We start from the raw sequence: 15,686 nt of genomic DNA on the forward strand, positions 1-15,686 counted from the left end.
CTGCATCCATAGTAACATGTTAAATGGGAAGCCAGTGATGTCATGGTGTTAGTTTTATAATTACAATGTATAATGGAACAGAAAATTATATCAAGATCACTACTGTCACTGAAACCCTTCAACTAGTGCCGTGATGTAGCTCACTTTATGTGACAAACTATTTTCACATAAACAAGATGCATCATGGGAGTACCACAATGCAGAACAAATATTTATAGTGACAATAGCCTGAGATGTAATGTTTACTTCCATTATATTTGGGGGTATATTTAAAGAGTGGTGGTCGTTGCGCAGCATGTGTTCGAATTTCATGTAAACAAACATTGTATTTTACACGCGTTGTATACGTCGCTACCCTATCGAACAGGACGCGGCACGACGACTGTCGCCCTTTAATACAGCATTGACTTTCATTGTAAATCAGTAATTGCTAAAGTAACGTAATATTTCTGTTTCATTTAACAGTGTCAATCCTATGGCAGCCTCATATCATCACCACCATCACCATACAAAGCAAAGTACTAAGAAAACCGAAAGGTTAATAAATGCACAAATACTGCTTATATTATTATCGTCAGCACTAATGTTGTCCATTGTTATGTTGGTGCATCTGGGTAAATGTTTGTCTATGTTCACATCTGTCCATGTGTCTATGTTTTCATGTTTCTACTTGTCCATGTTTCTATAAATCCATATTTCCATGTGTTCATATTTCCATGTGTCCATATTTCCATGTGTTCATATTTCTATGTTCATATTTCCATGTGTTCATATTTCTATGTTCATATTTCCATGTGTCCATATTTCCATGTGTTCATATATCTGTATCCATATTTCCATGTGTTCAGATTTCCATGTGTCCATATTTTCATGTGTTCATGTGTCCATATTTCCATGTTTTTATGTTGCTATATGTCCATGCTTTCATGTGTCCATGTTTTCATGTGTCCATGTATACATGTGTGTGTACATAATTCTAAGACAGGTAAGAGACATGCAGGGCTTCTATGCATCAAAACCAGAAGTATTAAATTCTGACATGACATTGTATTATTTTTATTCCATTTGTGAGTAAAAAAAAAAAAACATTGTAATGTTGTCAAATAGTGTCTGTTTATGATAGTAGCATGCAAATAACTGAAAAATAAATTGTTGATCAAAAAAATTACTTACTTACTTTGCTAACTGTCTAGGTTATGTTTACATCCTAACATTTACCATGTGTGTTTATTAGATATGACAAAGGTTAAATTGCCATAAATATAGTGCATGCCATAATTCCATATATTAATAATAATAATAATAATAATAATAGTTTATTACGCAACTGTAATCTGCTGTGGATACAGTAAGGTAAAAATAGTGCAAAATAAAGCAACTAAAAATACCGGTAACTACAAAAATAGTGTAAAATAAAGCAACTAAAAATAACTACAAATTTAAAAGTTCTATTAACTACAAAAAATCAGAAAGTAATAAAAATACAGTAAGTAAATCAAAGTAAAGGTTTATTGCATCCTTACTTTTTATGTATAGCAACAAAATATATATATGTATGTATGTAAAAAGTGAAAACTTCAAAACAAATCATACGAGATTTTAGCTGGACCGTGTAACAAATCAAATATTTATAATATTATGTCAACCTGACTACATTTTCAATGACATGTGTGTGAAGAATAGAAATGAGACAACAAGCACTGTCTTTTAATGATTTATTGGGGTTAAAGGTTAAAGTTGTCTTCCTGGAGAGATTACAGTGGATTTGTCAGTGTGTGTATCCCAGTACACTAGTATGTGAGGTATTTAATAATGTCAGTGTACTCACATTGCGTGGTTCAAGACCATTAATATTTTCACTCTAAATATAAACGATGAATCACTGATGATTTCGTTGCTGTTTAGACTGCAGAAGATAGCTTAGAGTATTATTAATGGTAAGATGATTTTTTGTCTCTGCAATATTTAAATGCACTGAACCATTATAAAGTGTAATTTTTTACAGTACGATACCTAGCAATATGTGAAATGATAACATATAATTATCTTGGAGTATGACTTGATGTGACTATTTGATAGCAAAGTTTACTAACTGGTTACATGCTAATTATCACTTTGTCAATCCAAACTATTTTGAAAATATTTTAATATCATAGTGTGTTCTATAGCACCATCTGATTTGATGCTTTCATAATGATACAATGTAACTAAATAAAACCCCATATTTCACACACATGGAGTTATATATTGAATATTACTAATTTATTCATTTCATCTTTTGAAATACAATTTATATTGGTTGACAACAATAAAATGTTATTAATAAAATACTAATTTCAAAGTAAAATTATTATTATAATTGTGAAATGTAAGACTTAATAACAGAAAGTGCAGATGTCTACTAGAATATTTTCTAAATGTGCTAAGAACACATGTAAAATCTCAGTATAGTGAATATGAAAGTGTGCGGTTTTGGAATGTTTTCATTCACATTGCATCATGGGAAAAGGGTGTCAAAGAGGTCATTTGCATGTAGAATAAACCATAACTAATAACCTTAAAGTGCGGTGGTCGTCGCGCAGCGCGTGTTCGAATTTCATGTAAATAAACAATGTATTTTACACGCGTTGTATACGTTGCTATAAGTCCCATATCGAACGGGACGTGGCTTGGCGACTGCCGCTCTTTAAAGCTAACTATCTCATTCATGCCATATTTCAGTGACTCTAAATAACAAGGCACAGATTGGCAGAAATAACTCTGCTATTAGATTATTTCCATGCACTTCAAAACCCCTAAAAACTTTGAATTCTGCAATTTTTAATGTTGCACTATCATTGTATTCAAGTTACTGGGAATTCAATTTTGTTCTCTTGTATGTTACAAAATAAATCTTGATGGTGTTGTTTTGTGCATGTTTACATAGACACTCGATGTCTGGCATGAGTCTTGTGCGAACTGATGGTTGTCCTAAACACCTTAAACGCAAAGATTCATTGAAAGATTTTATCATCGCTACACCTGAGGAATTTGTACGAAAGTTTGGTGGTGATACTGTCATCAACAAGGTATGTATCGTTTATCCAATATAAACACAAACATAGATGTGTATGCAATATTTTTTTTTAATGTATAACTTGTACATGGTTACAAAGTTAAGATATGCTATTGATATATGCTATATGCTATTGGTACATATATGTTTGTTTCATCTCTAAAGTCTCACCAAGTTAGCAAACTTACTCATTGACTATTTTACTTAGAAGATGACATCCCACACTTGATAATGTGATATTATATATAATCTTTGATGGGCTAGATTTAGTTGTCAAAAAGTATTTTGGCTAGATTTAGTGGTCAAACTAAATCTAGCCCATCAAAGATCGATTTGTAGCGTCAGAAGGAAGTTGCTTGTCTCAGAATGCAGCTAGCTATATACAATAGCTATATACAAAGACTTATGGGTGATAATCTTATGTAGCAGTTAGGTCAATTGTAAACCAAGTGAAATCAGCAATGTTACCCTAGGTCAATCCTGGAAAGCTTGCATCTCAGGCTGTCACATAGGAATCTCATAGTGTCAAATATTCCAACAACAAAATAGGGTTCAAAACAGGGATTCTGTCTTGATACTCCACATAAATGACTTGATAGTCAGAAATTTAAATTCAATATTTGAACTGACATCTCTCTGTTTGTGATACTCCTGTTGAAATACCTATAATTCATATGAATGTTGATATATAGGAATTTCAGCCAATTTTACAGGACATTTATGTGGAAAAATAGGAATCAATTTAGTATTTTCCATGGAAATCAAGGATATAAATACTTTCATAGTATAAAAGCATCGTCCTTGTTTCAAAGATTTTTTGCTTTAAAGAGTGGTGATAATTTGAGACTACCGGTATATATTTTATTATATGTTCTTTTAAATATATTTATGCGTTTCTATAGCTATTAACATTTGTTTGAGTCAATGTGTCTTCCAATGTGAGCAAGACTGGGACTATTTATAACTATGAAAATAGGTTGACCCCTATTGTCATACACAAAAATTCCTATATACATTGTATAAACATTTGTGTAAAAGTATTTCAATTGTAAGTCAATTGTACGCCAATCGTACATCAAACGTACCTGATCAACTGTACGCTGTCTCCCATTCGTGTTTTCGATGATTTATAAACTTGTATACTAACGAGGTACATGTATGAAATCTATTGTTTTGTTAAAAATAAAACTGAGATTCATTTCTATATTCTAGATTCTAATTGCTAATAATGGCATTGCTGCTGTCAAGTGTATGCGTTCAATTCGTAGATGGGCTTACGAAATATTCCGGAATGAGCGAGCAATCCAGTTTGTTGCCATGGTGACTCCTGAGGATCTCAACGCCAATGCAGGTAAATTATTACTATCTGGAGGGGGGGGGTAATAATGTTTTTGAGGAAACCACAAAGTGCACAGACAGGTCGATGTAACTGTTAAAGAATACAATATTTTTTTTTACAGTTGTAAATGGTCAGACGACATGAGCACTTTTTTAAGTACCGTCAATGTTTCATCAACATTAAGATTGCTTAGTTCTAATGTGATTATTTGTGTGATTTGTTTACGTGATTAAAATAAAATCAATATTTGAAATTTGGCTTTTCTCAAGATTGTTTGACCAAATTTTGAAATAAATTATGAAACCAATCTTTTGCCAATCTGTGTGCTATAATGCAGTCCACATAGCCACCTGGCACTGATTTCTCTTTCAAACACAGCTGTCTTGAGGGTTATGGTAGAATTCTCAAATTTTTGGATTTTGTTAATGACACTTTGCAATATTGGTACAGTTATAATATAAAGCACAGTTTTATTCAAAAGGATCTTCATACAAACGAAAAATGTACATGTACATTTTAAGGATTATAACATGCAGAATCCACTCTCACTTGTATCTTCACAACAGCGCCATCAACGATAAACTGCTGAAATTGTTTTGTTTTTTATTGTGACTCAAATATGCCGTAATATTTGGTCGAAATAGTCTTTCTATACATCCAAGTTTTATTTATTGCCATTAAGTGAAGTTGATAAGTTGGTGTAGTGTTTTACATGTCAGTCCTGTATACTAGTTTTCCATGTCATTGCTTTCACAGTATGACTAGTTTTCTCTTCATTAATTCAGTCTGTACAAAACCAAATCCAAAAAAAGACTTCTTGTAAAACTTTTTTTTCTTCTTCCACAGAATATATTCGAATGGCTGATCAGTATGTGCCTGTACCGGGTGGTACAAATAATAACAACTATGCTAACGTAGATCTGATTGTTGACGTTGCTAAGAGACTAAGTGTGGAGGCGGTCTGGGCAGGATGGGGACATGCATCCGAGTTCCCAAAATTACCAGAACTGTTACACAGAAATAATATTGTCTTTATTGGTAAAACTTAATTTTATTTACTCTATAGTTTACTTATTTTTTATTTTCTTTATACTTTGATACAAACAACTAAAAATAAAATGGCACAATATAATTATACTAATGTACATGAAAAACATATATAGAAAATAAAATAATTTAATTCAAGTCTTTGATATAATAGATGAACAGTGGCATATTATATACTATTATTATACATCTGTCACCGTAACGTCATAAGTGACAGTGTGCCGTACTTTTGCAGTATTTTACAGGGTATTTTCATCCTAACATGTAAGGAAATGCAAATTCCAAACATGGAATGATTACGCGCGTAAGCGTCCTCCAATAATAAAAACAAACATGGATGCCACCAGGATTTGACAGAACTCCACACAAGGAAGTTCGTTGATTCTGTTCTAAACTTTTTGGATTTTGACATTCCCATGATGTATCCTTGGAAAGAAAAGATGTATAATAATACCTCAAAGTATGCACTCAGATAATACACCATTGTCATCGTTCGATAATCTTTCTCTACTGTCTTCATACATACTTTGAGGTATCCTCGTAATAACCTCCTAGTATGACCATATATACATGGCATACTCATAATGTGTTTTATGATTATACCATACATAGAGAATAACGTAGTGTATTTTTAAAATAAAGGTCCACCAGAGAAGGCCATGTGGGCGCTAGGAGACAAGATAGCCTCATCCATAGTGGCACAGAGTGCGGGTATTCCAACGTTACCATGGAGTGGAAGTGATTTGAAAATTAAATGGGATGAAAACGACATTGAAAATAAAGAGATAGTGACAGTGCCAGATGATCTCTATAAAAAGGGGTGTGTTAACAGCATAGAAGAAGGACTTCAGGTATCTATGTGTACTATGTCAAAATATATTTTTTCATTCATTTATCGGTGTAATTATGGTAACCTCATGAATTTGCATAACAAATGAACCAAAAATTAAATAGGATTCATATTTATTTGTATATCAACATTGATTTGACAATCAATCATGTTCAAAAGTGGATTAGCAAATAATATTATACATCTAACAGGGAAAATGATACAATTCATTCTTCTTTTGTACAACAGTGTTATGAATGTGTTTAAATGGGATATGGACATCTTCCTTTTTGCAAATGTGCATCGTACATGAATTTACATTACTTTTGAACATTTTCCTTTGTTTTATATCGAACACAGCAAAAGTGTTCACGTGACAGAAATTGAATCCCATTCCTGAACACAAGCAATGGTTGCAAGCACAAATCTCATGAAATTAAATGTAACTTGTTAGGCAGCACTGGACTGCATTATGTGTCAGTTGATAAGATCACTGCACTGCCTTTATGTCTTAAACCAATAAAATTTGGAATAAGATACACATCATTTGCATAAATTTGCATATCATTATTTCTTTGAGATCTGTTAGATGCACGTCATTTTATAAATTTTTATATCATCATGCATATCATTCACACTTTGACTAATTTATATTGTTATGGTTTTTTCAGTCGGCTCAACAAATCGGTTTTCCGGTGATGATCAAAGCATCTGAGGGTGGTGGTGGTAAAGGAATACGTAAAGTGGAAAACCAAGAGGATTTCGCTAATGCTTTCAGACAAGTGCAATCAGAAATTCCAGGATCACCAATATTCATTATGAAATTAGCAAAAAGGTATAAAATGACTCAATTTTAACTTTCATGCATTATTAATACATAATTAAAAACTGATTTTGAAGAGTAATTTTCATATATAGCATCTGAGAGGTTGATAGGTATGTTTGTTGACAATGTTTAAGCAATATTTGCAATGTTAAACTCATTGAGAGGGAGGGGGGGGGGGTAACTGCCTGCTATTAGTGTACAAATAACTACCTACATTTCAAACTAACCCTGTTGCTTAAATTTAAATCATAACCTACACATACATGTGAATTGCTCACAACTTTTGAGTTGTATTATATGTAAGACACTATGTTTGTATTGGCAGAACAGATAAAACAGTTATTGAATGCAATTTCAGTTTGTGTATATAGCTTTCAAGCATCAAGCATCAACAATTGATTGTCCTTTGTGATTATAATTTACTTAGTTTTTATTGTACTTTTGCTTGGTTTCACTTTGTTTATGGGACAGAGGTCTTGTAATAAATGGAAATAGTGAACTATATAGTATCAGAAGTAAAATATTTTAGTTTTATTGTGTGTAATTTAGTGACCATGAATCCTCTTTGTGTTTACGCTTTTTGAATGTCTTGTTAACCAAACACATGTAAGAGCACTATGACGTAGACATTTAGAATCTCAATTTCCAAAACTTGTTTTCAGCTTGCACCATGCTTTAATTCAAGTTTTCTTATTTTTCAGTGCTCGTCATCTTGAGGTACAGGTATTAGCTGACAAATATGGCAATGCTGTTTCCTTATTTGGTCGTGATTGCTCAATACAAAGACGACATCAAAAAATTATGGAAGAAGCGCCAGTGACAGTGGCAGATGCTGAAATATTCCGAGAAATGGAACAGGTGAGTATTACAATAATAGAAACCTATTCTTAGGCTGCACTGACATGCAGTCTGATAAAATAAGCTTGTATCTGGTATTTTATGAGTCACACATGAGTGCTGTGTTCTTTCTTCCAAAATGATTGTCAGTTTGTTTTGTTTCCATGGTAATATTCTGCAACCAAACTCAAATCATACATTGATACATACTGTTTATCTTTAAAATTAATCTTTAATCAACCTTTATATAACCTATATATTGAGGCTATTACTCAGTAATTATTATAGTAACACACAAAAAATAAATTGGATTGTTATCAAAAGGAAAATGCACAATGTGATACGATATCCGCCATGTTTTTTCCATACACAATTTGACACAAAACAGTGTTCTTTGACCCTAATAGGTCAAGTTGCTAATTAACCAATCAGAATGTTGGATGGAGTTCAAATTATCATATCTCATTTGAATATGTTAGTGACAATTCAGCAACACTGAAAAAATTTACCAATGTTGTAGTATGATCTTTTGGCATTGATTTTGGTGGGAAAACTGTAGTAGTTTTCTAAAGATAAGCTGACAATTGGAGAAGAATTTAACATATTTTACAATGTTGATGGCTTATTGTCAAAATGAAGTTTACCTATTCACACTAGCCACAATAATAAATATTGTATTCTTGAATAGGCATCAGTGACTATGAAAAACCTGAATTAGACTCTAATTTAGGTGTCAGGAAATGATGCGAAAAATAGAGATTTTTTGTGATTGACCTTTATACTAATAGAATTTATTTGTATGTGGATTAATTTGTTAAAAGAAAAATTTGACAAAAAAGGCAGTTTATATTTAAATATTTAAAGATGAGAATAATATTAATATTCCTATCTTCAAATTTAATACTTAATGTGAATTACATTAAAATTGTGCAATGATGTATTATGGGTATATATAAAGATGGTCACTAATGTTTGGCTATATTTGTTTTGGGTAAGGTTACAATAGTTTGACTATGTTTTGTAGGCTGCAGTAAAACTGGCAAAGATGGTTGGATACATTAGTGCAGGAACGGTAGAATACCTGTACAGTGAAGCTGAAGGATTCTACTTTTTGGAACTCAACCCTCGTCTTCAAGTTGAACACCCCTGTACAGAAATGGTTGCGGATGTGAATTTGCCAGCATGTCAAGTACAGGTGAGAACATACTATAAGTACTGTAGGGGGGATAGGTCCCAAGTCAGTGCAGGGTATTAACTCAATAACTACATGCACCATGATAGTATTGTCACTGTACTATTTACATCCCGCAAATGGTACAGTACAGTTCTCGCGGAAGCTTTGGCTTTTGTGGCATCATTGTCGCCTACGCATGGCTTCATTGTCGCCTCAGCATCGCATCATTGTGGCATCAGCTTCGCGTCATTGAAAATTGAAGCTGTGTTCGCCTCGCTATTTTGTGGCATCATCGTGGCCTCAGCTTCGCAGTCTCATGGCATCAACATGGCATCAGCTTCAAAGTATTGTGACATGAGTATGACCTCATTATTTGCACGCAGAAGGGCAGTAGACAAAAACATGTACAGAAGTTCGATATGTAATCGATTTGAAATTCAAGGCGAATAAAATAATATGATCAAGAGTAAAATGACATTTTAAAAAGATATCTTGTTTAATTATTTTAGTGTTTCGAGTATTGGGCACCAAAAACTTTGCGAAGTACATTACAATCGGCAAGGTGACGAGTTTCATATTGACTGGAAGGAAAATCGTGATAAATTCAAATCACACGATGCAATCGTCGTTCTGATACAACACAATTTGCTGTATACGAAGTGAAACTGTTCTTGTTATAAAATTTACCTTTTTTCGCTCATTTTATTTGCTGCTAGAAGAGCAGATTCAGATTCCTCATTTCGGTGGTATTTTTCTGTGTTTCGTTTAGTTTTAGCCGAGTCCGACCCCATGCCCGGACTACTAAAACATGCAACACACACGTACGCCGCCGGGTGCGTCGGCGTCGTCGCCAGTCATCTTGATACAAAGTTCCAAAACAAGTGCGTACATTTCCAACATATGATTGGATGGTTGTGGTGGCGTCGGTCTGGTAAAATTTGACAACCAATTCTCAAAATTAAGTCACGATCAGTGATCTGAGCTCGATCTATACGTACTTTAAAATTATTCTCACAAACATATTTTCGAATGAAAACGAGCCATGCCCTGTAAAAAATCGAATAGCGCTTGACATGCAGGAATAATTTATTGGGCTTCAGAAAAAAAAAACGTGTCCATTTAGTGTGGCCGTAAATATTTGGTCACCAGCCGATGAACAATTTGAAAATCATGATTCAAACGGAAGTCTTTCGATACTGAAAATCATCGACCCCAGTCTGGTTTACCTTATTTCCCAACTTGCAAAACTGATTTGTATCTCAGCCCTGTTTGTTTTGTTTTTTCTTTTTTTTGAACTGAGGTAAAATCCCACCCGTTTGTCAAAATATACCGATGTTTTCCAGTGAATAATTGCAAAGCCTGTCACAGCACACAAAAAAACTTTGTGAATCGACGATGGAGATTGGATGGTACGACGACCCTTCAATTTGCGTTAAATATGTTTTGTTACAACATCATTGATTGGCTGAGAGTCACCTGATCGGAGCACGACCTGGGTCACAGAACCATATTAGTCCGTATTATCAACAGGACTTTGCGAGAAAACCACACCCACATTTTCAACCATTTTAGCGCGGAAGTTGCCAACAAATGTCAAAAACTCGTGAATTGTATAAATTCGAATAAAATAAAGCTAGCGATTCGTAAGACTGGTTAATAATATATCCCCCGATGCTCTTCGATTTTTTTATTTCAAGGTGAGAAATGGATACTAGTAGTTGAAGTTCCATCGATTTCAAGGCGACTATTTAACCGCGACAACTCTACGCTCTGTTGTAGTTTCGCGAGGTAAAACAAAAATACAATAAATAGTACTTGTTTAATTATTTGGTTTTACAGCCCGCAAATTACGGGACATGATCCCCATGAATTGCGATAAATAAATGCTGATTGTGTTGAATGACGGACGTCGGGACCGTTTGGGGAAACAAATTACGGTCGGTAGACATTTCAAACAAATGAAATTATTAACGAAAGACGAGATTATTCTAGGTATTTACGATCATTCAGTCATACCAAATATATACAAAATTGACAAATACACAAAGATGTGTAATAGTAGGCCATTTTTATTTTAGCCTTAGAAATATTTTCTTTCACTCAGTCCACGTCCATGCGTGGGAATTCTATTTAGCTTCATGGTCCTTCGGCTTGTCTTCTGCTTGGGGGGAAACAACAATAATTATACAAATCGTAAACTCAACACAATCAGGAAAAGAAACCCAGACAACCATGTTGTACTTCTGTTGAATACATTTTGTAGCAGTGAGTCACGTTGGAATATTGTCTAAAATAAAATATTCAATCCCATCCAAATCTAGGTCAAAAGGTCAGATTGCGTGCATATAATTATAGATAGTTAAAACAAAAAGTATTTGAACTTTTGACGGTTGTTCAACATCTATGCACGGTTACTAAACTAGTAACCGTGATCTATGAAAACCAGAAAATTTTTAGTAGTCCGAATTGTTGCACGGTCGAAAATGAAACGGAAATTGATCGGTCAAAAGCGGAAGCGGTCAAGAGGTTTGGGGGAAATGAGTACAGTACTTCTTTGTTTGATGAAGCGATGCTGATGCCACATTGTCGCCATAATGAGGCCACAATGAAGCGAAGCGATATTCGCCTAACTTTTTAATGTCGCGACATTGAAGCGATGCTGAAGCCATAACAATGCCATAATGATGCGATGCTGAAGCGAAGGTGAAGCTGAAGTGAAGCCAAAGCTTCCGCGAGAACTGTACTGTATGTGAAAGCTGTTTAAACTAAAATTCCTAATTATTAGGTGTCAAACATGCACAGGTCATGTGATTAGCGCAGGTCATGTGATTAGTACAGGTCATGTGATTAGCACAGGTCATGTGATTCGCTCAGGTCATGTGATTAGCTCAGGTCATGTGATTAGCTCAGGTCATGTGATCAGTTCAGTTCATGTGAACAGTTCAGGTCATGTGATCAGTTCATGACTTTTGATTCAGGTTCAATTCAGGTTTAACTGTAGTCAACTTTTGTTTTATAGATTGCGATGGGCATTCCATTACATCGTATAAAGGATATACGTATTCTGTATGGAGAACATTCTTATGAAGATTCACCCATTAATTTTAATGAGTAAGTAGAGTTTTTATAAGATTATATGTTATCTTGTCATACTTACATTATTATGGGTTCATGTCAGCAGGCTACCGAAAAATAAAAACAAAATGAGGTAGTTTCTAGATAATTTAAACTTGTTTTCACACTCAAAATATACTTGGTGATATGGGATGAATAAGTTATGTATTAATTATTATTATACACTCTCACAGTAATGCCATAAGTTACAGCGTGCCGTAATTTTGCGATATTGCACTAGGTATTTTCATCCTACCATATTAGGAAACATGAATTCCGAATATAGAATGATTACACGCACAAGTGTCCTCTAATAAAAAACAAACATGGCTGCCACAAGGGTTTTACTGGACTCCACACAAAGAAGTACGCTGATTCTGTTCTAAACTTTTTGGATTTCAACATTTCCATGCGATGTATCCATGAGAGGAAAAGATGTATAATAATAAGGTTATTACAAGGGTCCTTTGCAGTATCCTTGTAATAACCTCATATTATTGTTAAAACATAAAAAAAAAAATTGTGTTATCACCATTACATACCTTAGTGATGCATGTAGTGTTTTGTGATTGGTTTACATACCTTAGTGATGCATGTAGTGTTTTGTGATTGGTTTACATACCTTAGTGATGCATGTAGTGTTTTGTGATTGGTTTACATACCTTAGTGATGCATGTAGTGTTTTGTGATTGGTTTACATACCTTAGTGATGCATGTAGTGTTTTGTGATTGGTTTACATACCTTAGTGATGCATGTAGTGTTTTGTGATTGGTTTACATACCTTAGTGATGCATGTAGTGTTTTGTGATTGGTTTACATACCTTAGTGATGCATGTAGTGTTTTGTGATTGGTTTACATACCTTAGTGATGCATGTAGTGTTTTGTGATTGGTTTACATACCTTAGTGATGCATGTAGTGTTTTGTGATTGGTTTACATACCTTAGTGATGCATGTAGTGTTTTGTGATTGGTTTACATACCTTAGTGATGCATGTAGTGTTTTGTGATTGGTTTACATACCTTAGTGATGCATGTAGTGTTTTGTGATTGGTTTACATACCTTAGTGATGCATGTAGTGTTTTGTGATTGGTTTACATACCTTAGTGATGCATGTAGTGTTTTGTGATTGGTTTACATACCTTAGTGATGCATGTAGTGTTTTGTGATTGGTTTACATACCTTAGTGATGCATGTAGTGTTTTGTGATTGGTTTACATACCTTAGTGATGCATGTAGTGTTTTGTGATTGGTTTACATACCTTAGTGATGCATGTAGTGTTTTGTGATTGGTTTACATACCTTAGTGATGCATGTAGTGTTTTGTGATTGGTTTACATACCTTAGTGATGCATGTAGTGTTTTGTGATTGGTTTACATACCTTAGTGATGCATGTAGTGTTTTGTGATTGGTTTACATACCTTAGTGATGCATGTAGTGTTTTGTGATTGGTTTACATACCTTAGTGATGCATGTAGTGTTTCGTGATTGGTTTACATACCTAATCATTATTTCTTGCAGTCCAAATTTACAACCACAGCCACGAGGTCATGTTATAGCTTGTAGGATTACCAGTGAAAATCCTGATGAGGTAGGTTTCTTTTATTGATCATGTCTTCAGTTACAGCAACTGTAAAACTAAAGTGGTATGCTGCAAAGTTGCTGGGAATTATCTATCTGTATAAATATCTTGTGGTTGTGTTTCATGTGTACTGTATTATTACATGTTTCACAAAATTGGAGAGTATAATTAATGTTTAGTTACATTGTAATATTAACATTAACTTTTTTTTTCAAAACTTTTGCTCTGTTATCCTCCACTTACCAATAAGTATGTGTAGCATAATTATTTGCTAGAGTCCTCAACATTCTTTTTTTTTCATAAATAGTCAAGATCTGTTCTTCCCTGATCATCTCAACACTACTGCACAGCCACTAGCTATACAGTGATATTGATGAGAAATGAAAACAACAAATTTTCAAAATGTAATTTTGGTGGATATATACATGCATCTATAATAGGAACCTACTCCCTATATATGGTACCATAAATTATATCCTAAATTTTAGTGCATTGTGGGATAGTTAGTTCAGGTTGGATAAGTGGGGACATTTTGTGATTCAAAACTATCCCACAATTCCAACCAAAAACATGAAAATAGTAACTAACATACGTGTCTTTCTGCTTGCAGGGTTTCAAACCAAGTTCAGGCACTGTGCAGGAATTGAACTTCCGTAGTAGTCGCAATGTTTGGGGTTATTTTAGCGTAGCTGCCTCAGGTGGTTTGCATGAATATGCAGATTCACAGTTTGGACATTGTTTCTCTTGGGGTGAAGACAGAGAGGATGCTAGAGAGTAAGTTACCATGGAAACCTATCCATTTATTGAATTTGATTTCTGATCTGTCATTCTGATAGCTGCATCGGAGGAAAAATTGTCTTTATTGTTTGAAATAAAAACATTTATCATTGGTTCCTTTTGTGAAAAGGTCTTGTATCTCATAAAATGGTTTCTTACTAAATATTATGATGATTTATTTTTGTTATTTATATAGAATAATTCAATGCCTATACCTTTAAGTGTTTACATAAAACATGACTGTAGGCTTGTGTTGCTGCTGTATTAAAAATGCATTAATAATAATAGATCCATGTAATATATTATATTTTTGACACACCTGTCACTTTCAAACTATGCATCAATTACATGTATACCATCTGTATCCACACAGGAATATGGTGGTTGCTTTGAAAGAACTCTCAATTGTTGGCGATTTCAGAACAACTGTGGAGTACCTGATAAAGATATTAGAGACAGAGATATTTCAAAATAATGAAATCGACACAGGTTGGCTAGATCAGATGATTACTGAGAAAGTCCAGGTAAAATGAAAATAAATAATAAATAAATAAAAAAAAAAAATTATTATACAAATTAAACATTGTATCTTCATATTTTATAGCTGGCAAGACTTTTGCATTAATGCACAAACTATATGCATCTATAATGATATGATTATGCAGTAATTCAAAGATTACTCCAAGGCATACTGCTTCTACAGTCAGACTTCATACTATCTGACGTGTTTGTTATTACAGGCAGAAAGACCAGACCTTATACTTGGTGTGATATGTGGTTCCGTACACATTGCCGATAATACCATAACTAACAGCTATAATAATATATTTAATAGTCTGGAAAGGTGAGTGTCAGTCAGCAACCATTTAGTATTTATTTTTAAATTATGTTTTCAATAAAGTTTCAAAACCAAAATAAACACATGATCATCAAATTAAACTACAATTGCTGTTTGCATGAAAACAATTTCCACAAAAAAAATGTTAAATTGTGGATGGTCTCATCATTTTGTGGTTAACTTGATTCACAAATTATGTGTTTTAGAAAATTCTGAGAAATGCTTTTTATTTTCTTTTATGAAATTGTATGTTTTATTCCAAACTTA

General features: G+C 33.6%; 1 protein-coding gene across 4 annotated transcripts in view; it reads left to right on the top strand.

Moving 5' to 3' along the window:
* Window positions 1-15,686, top strand: part of LOC100370432 (acetyl-CoA carboxylase-like) — a 111,417-nt gene that overhangs the window by 19,712 nt on the left and 76,019 nt on the right. For all 4 annotated transcript variants that reach the window (XM_085506621.1, XM_085506618.1, XM_085506620.1 and 1 more), the window contains exons 3-15: window positions 466-537; window positions 2,927-3,068; window positions 4,268-4,406; window positions 5,241-5,432; window positions 6,084-6,292; window positions 6,942-7,105; window positions 7,798-7,954; window positions 8,958-9,128; window positions 12,127-12,218; window positions 13,744-13,813; window positions 14,415-14,578; window positions 14,955-15,105; window positions 15,322-15,425. In XM_085506621.1, the coding sequence (XP_085362747.1) occupies window positions 466-537; window positions 2,927-3,068; window positions 4,268-4,406; window positions 5,241-5,432; window positions 6,084-6,292; window positions 6,942-7,105; window positions 7,798-7,954; window positions 8,958-9,128; window positions 12,127-12,218; window positions 13,744-13,813; window positions 14,415-14,578; window positions 14,955-15,105; window positions 15,322-15,425 (1,827 nt within the window). The remainder of the gene's footprint in view (window positions 1-465; window positions 538-2,926; window positions 3,069-4,267; window positions 4,407-5,240; window positions 5,433-6,083; window positions 6,293-6,941; window positions 7,106-7,797; window positions 7,955-8,957; window positions 9,129-12,126; window positions 12,219-13,743; window positions 13,814-14,414; window positions 14,579-14,954; window positions 15,106-15,321; window positions 15,426-15,686) is intronic.

This window comes from Saccoglossus kowalevskii, chromosome 12, assembly GCF_978046115.1.
Source record: "Saccoglossus kowalevskii chromosome 12, keSacKowa6.1, whole genome shotgun sequence".
Classification (NCBI taxonomy): Eukaryota; Metazoa; Hemichordata; class Enteropneusta; family Harrimaniidae; genus Saccoglossus; species Saccoglossus kowalevskii.